Source organism: Diadema antillarum, unplaced genomic scaffold (assembly GCF_040938485.1).
Source record: "Diadema antillarum isolate AM-2024a unplaced genomic scaffold, OU_Dant_1.0 seq00000297_RagTag, whole genome shotgun sequence".
NCBI lineage: Eukaryota > Metazoa > Echinodermata > Echinoidea > Diadematoida > Diadematidae > Diadema > Diadema antillarum.
In genome coordinates this window covers 208,744-217,456 of record NW_027271320.1, presented here as the reverse complement: position 1 = coordinate 217,456, position 8,713 = coordinate 208,744, and the positions used below count along the sequence as shown (strand labels likewise).

Sequence of the window (8,713 nt, the reverse complement as noted above, 5' to 3'; positions counted from 1 at the left end):
TAATGTATGTGATGGAAATCGGTTTTGAAATGGCTCAGATATCCCTAAACAAAGTAAAACAAAATGATTTTATTAAAAGATAAGTCCCACCTTTGATAAGAATTGCTTGTTTTGGATATACCAGCCATTTCAAACCCAATTTTCTTCAAATACACTTTGAATTCCTTTTAGAATTGTATGCTCTTTCATTTTAATTTCATAAGTTTTTTTCTCATTCTCTCACAAAGAAAGTTGGAAATCTGAAGCCCCATTTCGACCAAACATTCCTTTAAGCTTTGCTATGCCATCTAGTCAAATGTGCACAAATTCCAAACACATAGGTACAGACAGGGAATTACTATGGCATAAAGAGGGTTACAAAGAAAAAAAAACTGCAAAATTCAACTGAAATCCTTTCTATCCTCTGTCAATTAAAGCAATTTACCCGGGCAGTGATTTATAGCCTACAAGTGTAAGTTGTTGTAAAGGAAAAGGCTATATTCTTTATGATCTTGTTTCATAATTACTTGAGTATCTTTAGAGGCAAAAGATGATATCATTTTGTTGTAGGCCAGACTATTTGAGATCTGTTCATACAATGTATCAATACCAGGAGAGTGTGTCATCACCACCCATAATAAGGCATTTTTCATCTACTGAGCTCCCAAACTGGAATCAGCAACCCAAAACTCTCCACAACTGGCAATTAATCCCTCATCATCTTCAAAAAGCATCTAAAAACTCACTTGTTTCATATTAATGATCACATTGTAAAGTGCATTAGATTTGAACATAGAGGCATTGACAATGTGTTACATAGTGATACATCGTTATATTATTATTGTTGTCACTGTTAATATTATTATTATTATTATCATCATCACCATCATCATCATTATTAGATTAAACCTCTGTTGTACATTGTTCTCTCTGCAGAGCAGTACATCACCACTTGGAGACCAAAGAATTAAAATGATAATGTCGAAGCTGGTCTTCCTGGGGGGCACTTCATGAAGCGTTTTGGTTGGATATTTTTCTGACAAACTGTTAGAAGCTACTGAAATCCTTGCGTCTGATTGGCTGAGAGCAATTTTGTCCGACAGAGTTGTCGGACAAAATGCTTCATGAAATGCTCCCCTCATGGGCTATGTTCATTTCAATACATTATAATCTCCTGCTTTTATTCATTCATGTTTTAAAAATAAAATTCCTCTATACATATTAATTTGTCCGTTTCCAGGCCTGGGGGCTGCCCTGTGCACAGGGCAGACGTCATGGACGCCAGCATGGACGTCCTCCCCTTCAGTCTGTCATGTGACAGGTGTAACTTCCGCACCAAGAGCATGACTGCCATGAGGGAGCATGCAGCATCCCACGTCGGCCACGCCCACCCGGAGGATGGGGATGCCAGCGATGCAGGTGAGATGTCACTATTTAGAGGAACCCAAACCCAAATATGAATGTGGATTGAGTGAAAGGAGCAATATCATTTGATCTCATCAGTGAAAGTGTGAGGAAAATTGGACATTCTGTGCAAAGTTACGCATTTTTAAAGTTTCAGTGCTGTCATCGCTGGACAAGGAGACTGCAACAGTTCCTGACATTATTTTGGGCAACAATATTTAGAAAACATTGAAAATTTAACATATTTTCACTTTTTTAGCATCATTATCGAGCATTGGCCTTGACACCTCTTTCAATAGCAGAGAGAATGATATTACCCTCAACAAATATCAGTAGTTTGTTGATAGAATGTGTATTTTGCATGAAAATTTTGTGGAATTCTCATCATGAACTGTAGTAGTCTCTTTATTCAGCATTTACTGCACTGGAAATTGAAAATATGTCATAACTTTTGAATCAACTGTCTGATTTTCCTCAAATTCAGCTGATATGATCTACTAATATTGCAAATTCACTCAATCCAAATTCATATTTGGGTTTTGGTTTCCTTTAAACCTTTCCAGACCTCCCAACCTTTCTGACTAAGAAAATATAGATGATCTGGCTCAGAAAGATGAAAGAAAGAGCAGCTCCCGTAGTAGTGTGATGTAAAACTAGCGAGAAAGATGAAAGATAAAAACTTCCCATTGAAACAAAGGCTGGGAATGGACAAAGATCTTTCTTTTTTTTTTCTTCAAAATTTAGAATAGTTGAGAGGTCTGCCTGTCTGTCTGTGCCAGGCATTTTGGACAGTATGCAAAATGTTATAGGGTTTGTTTTTGTTGTTGTTGTTGTTGTTGTATATTTTCAGTACTCAAAGCACACCAAGGGTTAAACAAGTTCTTGAGAAGATGAAAATTACTGAAAATGTTAGATGTAGTTTGTACTCACAGGGTGAACAGTAGGTTTACAGACCTGTTCAAATCACAGGCCAAAACATGCATGAATATTGTGTCATATTTCACTCCAGGGCCCTGTCTTATGAAGAGTTATAGCTGATTTCTATCATTGATAAGTCTATGGCAGCCTTTGTGGTAAGGAAATCGATTATATCTTTTGATGTAAGCAGTTGGTACTGCTATGAATCTGCCATATCTTTTGTGAAAGAAGCAAACTTGTTAGTGGCTATTTGTTTAAGTGGGAGTGCCACTGTACAAGAAACTGGCACGCTGGGGGGATGAAGTTTCTTAACACTTGTCAGGAATGTCTTTAGAGACTTTCTAATGCTGGATATATTCCAGAGAAGATGTATTTCCCTGCAAAATGGAGGCCAGCCCAGCATGATTTGCAGCAAAATATGCACAGTAAGCACATTTTGGAGAACCAGGGCAAACACCATGAAGTCGTACTTGCCCTATTTTGGAATATTTGGGGGTTTGAACTAACCCTGCTCGGGACCCTATTTCAAGATTGTTGGCGAAAGATTTGAAAACCACCCGAATTGAAAATATTGTTAGGAAAAAATCCCACAAGCCCCCCTATTTCGATGATTTTTTTAAATAAATTTTTCCCCTAATTGAGCCCCTGAAATATACCACTTACAGCTGTATCTGAAAAATTTTGAACGTGCATGATGTAAAGAATGACCACCTGAGTGAGGGGGTTGGGTAGGGGCTCCTCTTGCTGAACAAGGCATCAGAAAAAGTGTGAACAAATTACCTCCTTACTGCAGATATAATCTTCAGTACATCTCCCATTTTGGCTCTCAGTTGATAACTCACTCAAATTACCTGTACATCCAAACTGCCACAGGTGTACCTCACAACACTTTAATATGTAGAGGCCCAGTTAAAATTCATATTATGCATGGAATGCCACTCTACTAGTATTTTCATATTTTGCTTGCAGGCATCGGTGGAAATGTTCCAGGAGAGAACGACGCCCTCCAAGCCTTGGTTGACTCTGCCCTGAGAGATGCCTCCGGCCTGCTTCTGGGCTCGCAGGGAGAGAACCACAGCAGGGTCGCCATGGCAACAACATCCAGAGGCATGGTGGAAGAAGTGGGACGGGCAGATGGTGGCAGCAGCGATCGGCTCGAGGGGCGACTCCCGCATCAGTCAAGGATCGATGGGGTCCACATGCAGTCCCAAGAAGCCGGCAGTCTGGTGGATGAAGACATCTTGAGAATGTATGCAGCAGAAATCGACCTCAGTGTGGTTGGAGGAGGAGGAGAAGATGGAGGAGGAGGAGGTGGAGGTGGGGAAGGAAGTGATGCAGTGGAGGGTCATTTTGGAAGAGGATGCAGCAGGGTAGAGAGGGATGGTGATATTGGAACCGGTGTCATTCCTGGAATTGGGAATCTTCTTGTTGTGCAGGGTGATCAGCGAGGCTGTGAAATAAGAAGAGGAAATCGAGGGATAAATCCATGTGAACCTCTCAGAGAAGGAAAACTTTACAGACTGCCCTGCAGTGAGGATGCAGCACAGAATCAGCATCCTCACCCAAGCATCAATAGTACTACCAATGTGATGGAATCCGCACATGTACATGAAGATGGACGCATTTCAGAAAGGCAAAAGTCAGAGTCGGAGGAATCTGCCTCCCGACCACAAGTTAAATTTGTGATCCACCCTTCTGCGTTCAGCAAGACGAGTCCTCCAGTACTAAATGGTCCAGTATCAACTTCCAAAGATTTGCCAGTTATTGCCAAAGAATCTCATCCACATCCTTCTGCTGGGGCAAAAGCAACAGGAACTAGAACTCGCATTGCTGATGGTGGTGCCAAGCCAGCTAAGAAGCTTGAGTCCGTGGCATCAGCTTTGAGAACGCGTGGACAAAGGGCAAGGCCCTCCACCACCGTATCAGAGGAACCAGAGATGGATGGAGACTTTCTTCCCGGGAGGCGCAGGGGTCGCAAACCAGCCTGTCCCATCAAGGTGGTCCTCCAGCCAACACAGAGGAGACCGAGAGCCAAGAGGGGAGGCAGGGGTGGGCGCACTCCGGCCAGACAGTCACGGGATGAGGGGAAGAAGACCCTGCAAAAGTGCAGCCAGTGCAGCTTCACCTGCGTCTTCAAGAAGGATCTCACAGCGCACATCAAGTCTTCTCATGCCAAGAAGGCCCAGTTGGGAAAGGTCAGCTTTGAAATCAGTGGGAGAAAGACACGGCAGTTAAGGAACAAAGAGGACAGTGGCAAGCGTGGGAGGCCAAGGAAGGCCAGAGATACGCCCCCCAGGTTGGACAGAAAGGAGCAGATTGAGGCAAAGCCTAGAAAGCGTGGAAGGCCAAGGACAAAGACAAATGAGTCTGTTTCCAATGAGAGCAAACCAAAGCTGGATGGAGATGCTCAAAACAAGAAAGTGCGAGAGGGGGGAAAATCAACAAGGTCCTCCAGAGCCAGGAAAAAGAGCACATCTGTTGATTTACAGGATTACGCTGTTGGGAATGATGTTCAGGCAATTATGTCAAGTGAAGAAGAGAATCAGGAGGAGGAGGACGAGGAGGAGCATGATATCACCAACAAAGCTGATGGCGATGATAGTGTGTGTGACATATGCGAAAACTTTGTTGCTGATAGTCCAGCTGATATGAAGCACCACAAGGCAAGTGTGCACGGTGGTGCTTCACGGACCTCTTCCAAGCAGTTTAAGTGCAACTTCTGTGACTACTCTTGCCAGTTCCGCAAAACTCTTGCCGCCCACATCCACAGCTCACACAATGAGGAAGAGCAGGCCAAACTGCAGGAACTCAACTCCCTTCCCAAGCTCCAGCGGCCAAAGGCACCAACAGTGGCGGACTCAAGCCGTGTCTACCGCTGCAACCTCTGCGATTTCTCTTGCCATGCCAGCCACCTGCTGAACAGCCACATGAAGAGCCAGCACAACTTTGAGAAGATGTCCGGTGAGTTCAAGTGCGACGAGTGCGGGAAGGTCGTAGTGGGGCGCTACTCGCATTTCAGGCGACACCTGCGCACCCACACCAACGAGCGCCCCTACAAGTGCGATGAGTGCCCACTTGCATTCCGCGATATCAACAGCCTCAACTGCCACAAGCCTATCCACAAGGAAGAGAGGGACTATCTCTGTGAGGAGTGCGGGATGGCGTTCAAACGCCCCATCAACCTGCGCATGCACCGCAAGGTGCACACTGACAAATCCTTCAGCTGCGATGAGTGTGACTACAAGTGCCGGCGCCGCAACACCCTCATTAACCACAAGAAGCGCAAGCACCTGAAGCAGAAGACAGTACTATGCCAGCACTGTGGCCACCGCTTCTTCTCAAAGACAGAGTGCAAGAACCACGTCCTCAAGAAGCACACGGTGCGGCCGACCCCCTTCGCTTGCCCCGTCTGTCCTCAGGTGTTCATGTTCCAGTACCGGTTCAAGGCCCACCTCAAGACTCACAAAGAGATCAAGCCCTACAAGTGTTCCTACTGTGGCTTCAAGACCCGACTCAACACATACCTCATGGATCACCTGAGACAGCACACTGGTCAGTATGATGTACCATGAGACTTGCAGCTTGTCAATATAGTTCACACCTCCCTGTAGTACTTGTCTTTTACATCTGAACACAAAAATTATATGCATACAAACTCACTTCCAGTATAACAACAGAAGTGATAACTGCAAAAAGGCATGGTTTTGCAAAAACAGAAAAATGTGGCTTGTGCTGTTACACCAAACTCACACGTGTGTTATACTACACTGTAAGATGCACACAATTCAAATTCAAGAATTTGTTACTTGGATCTAATCCCGTACTGTTTCACTCCAAGAGGGTGTGATGTTAAAGATGAATCAAGCATTGTATCTCATGAAAGGAAATGATGGTTGCAGTCGAATATCATTCAACATCAATTTGAATTAATGATTGCATCGATCATTGTGATCTGTTGCCAAGGGTATTATGTGCAGTGGAGATAGGTTAGTGTCACAGAAATATGAAGTGTAGCTTGCCAGAGAATAACAGTTATTTGATGCTTGCCATTTGACACTTTTTAAATTGATTTCAGTGTTGAATGTCCACACCAGAGATTCCTGAAACGGAGCTGCATGCACGTCACAAGACCGACACCCACAAGTCATGCAGCCCACAAGTCATATAGCCCATGAGTCATACAGCCCACCAGTTGCACAGTTCTCGAGTCATATAACCCATGAGTTCGACACTAAGCAAAGAAGGCCCACTAGACCATCATATTAAGCCTCGATCGTGCTGTATCTGTCGAAATCGTGGGCTGTTTTTACCTCGTGGCAAACTCATGGGCTTTATTTGCCTAGTGTCAAACTCCCAGGCTGTATGACTCATAAGCTTGACTCATGGACCTGTTTTCAATGTCGAACTCATGGGCTTTATGACTCGTGGGTGTTGGTCTCGTATGATGACCCAACAGAGCTAAATATTAAAGAGAATTTAATCTTGCACTGTTTTTGTTTGTTTTGAATGCACCTAATAGGCGAGAAACCAAAGAAGTGTAATCAATGTGATTACACTACGTCAACAAACAGCAACCTGTACAAGCACCGAAAACGGCACCACGGTCCCGCGAGCACCTCCCCAGGGAGGAACCAGCGGCTGCGCAAGTCCCGATGCAAGATTTCTGCCAAGGATGACGAGGGGACGACTGCCTCCGCCACCGCCGACGCCGGCAGTGGTGGCACCAGCAACCACACTCCGCAGGCACAGCAGGAGAAGAACGTGGTGGAGGAGATCGTCAATGCCGTCGACTTCGCTCAGCTTCCGAGCCAGGTGATCACGAGCTCTTCCATCTTCAGTATGCCGACGATGTGCAGCTCCACCCAGGAGTTGAAGCAGGAACAGCTAATGCAAGGTAAACAATGCCACCTTTCATGAAAACCAAAAACAAAAACAAAACAAAAAACAGTAGAATTCTGGAGTATTGTTTCATGGTATCAACTTGGATACACTGAATGCTTTACATAAAACCAGGAACTTTTGCATGCTTTTTTATTCACTAATTTTGTGAGAGCCAAGATTCAGGAAATTATAATGTACTTAAAATATCTTGTCTACACTATAATGCATTGGATGCCAGTGGAAACTCGCAAAAATGTCTCCCTTTTTTTCAATTTACAAGTATTTCTTGCTTTACAGTATAAGTTTTTGAGAATGAAGGGAACGTTTGAAGGTTATCTCGAAAGCCCAGCACTTCACGTGAATATTCTGTTGAAAATATAATGTGGTATTTGTATGGCAAGATGTCAACAGGTTCAAATTCAAGGTTGATTCCTTCTTTTTCATTTAGTCCAATATAATACAAATTGAACGTGCAATCTTGATTCAGGGAGTATACTGTATTAGTAAAAGTATGTTGTCATGAAAGAATGAACTTTACACATTAGAAGATTTACATTTCTGTGCAGTAACAAATTACCTGTAAGAAATCTTAGGAAATGAAATCAAAGACGTTGATTGATGTTTATTTGTGTTTGATGTAATAAACAGTGCCTCCAGTGGACGTCCACCATGGTTTACCTCTTATGGCTGGTGAGGTTAGCATCATCTCTAGTTCCATCAGTGAGGCAAGCCATCACCATGGCGATGCTGATAAGACATCTTCATCAGTGGCTGCGATGATGGAGGCACTGGCCGAGGCCCGAAACATGCGGCAGCCGTCGGCACCGCCCCCGCCACCACCGGTGCAACCGAGCCACCAGCACACCATATCTCACCACAACCCCTACCCAGTGCACCTGGTGCCGGCTCCGCAGGCCACAGCCGTCGGCAGTGTCAACACCACGGCAACCAACCCCGGTGGTGGCGGCATCCTGCCGCGGGCCACCACAAACATGACCATGCACTACTCCCACCCGAACATTGGCACCATCGGCGGTGCCCCCACCACCGGAAACAGTCACAGTGCCATGCAGGGAGCTGCGGCGCACTACCACCACCTGTCCGCACTCGCCGGTGAGGCGGCGGCGCGCTCCCCCATCACCTCCCATGCCCCACAGCAGCCAGTGCACAATACCGCCATACCACCACCGCTACTCGGCGTGGGACAGGTCTCCGCCACACCTCCTTCCCTTGGACACTTCCCCAACATGATGCACTTCTAGCATGGTGCCAAAACTTTTGTCAGTATTGCTGAAATTGAACTAAAGGCTGACCGTCACATATTAAAAAAACATTGTACAGTGCACTCCCGTTACAACGAACACGGTTATAACGAAATTTCATTATAACGAAGTAAATCTTCTGGTCCCAAAATTATCACCATTAAAGTCTATGGTACAAAATTCGCTTATAACGAACACGGTTATAGCGAAATTTCCGTTATAACGAAGTCTTTTCCGAGTGCCACAGACAAAGATAAACAAAAGAAATG

The 8,713-nt window shown here is 44.8% G+C and overlaps 1 protein-coding gene across 1 annotated transcript; it reads left to right on the top strand.

Moving 5' to 3' along the window:
• Positions 1 to 1,253: 1,253 nt before the first annotated feature.
• On the top strand, positions 1,254 to 8,444 carry LOC139730163 (uncharacterized). The gene is made up of 5 exons (XM_071641059.1): positions 1,254 to 1,398; positions 3,271 to 5,853; positions 6,821 to 7,195; positions 7,831 to 8,217; positions 8,260 to 8,444. The coding sequence occupies exons 1-5, from the start codon at positions 1,254 to 1,256 to the stop codon at positions 8,442 to 8,444; spliced, it is 3,675 nt and encodes a 1,224-aa protein (XP_071497160.1).
• Positions 8,445 to 8,713: the final 269 nt, after the last annotated feature.

Bases quoted from the DNA above. Each gene is read 5' to 3' on its own strand.
- LOC139730163 (XM_071641059.1), top strand. From the start codon at position 1,254: ATGGACGCCAGCATGGACGTCCTCCCCTTCAGTCTGTCATGTGACAGG. The intron at 1,399-3,270 runs GTGAGATGTCAC...TTTTGCTTGCAG, and splicing joins TGGGGATGCCAGCGATGCAG to GCATCGGTGGAAATGTTCCA. The intron at 8,218-8,259 runs GTGCCCCCACCA...CCATGCAGGGAG, and splicing joins GAACATTGGCACCATCGGCG to CTGCGGCGCACTACCACCAC.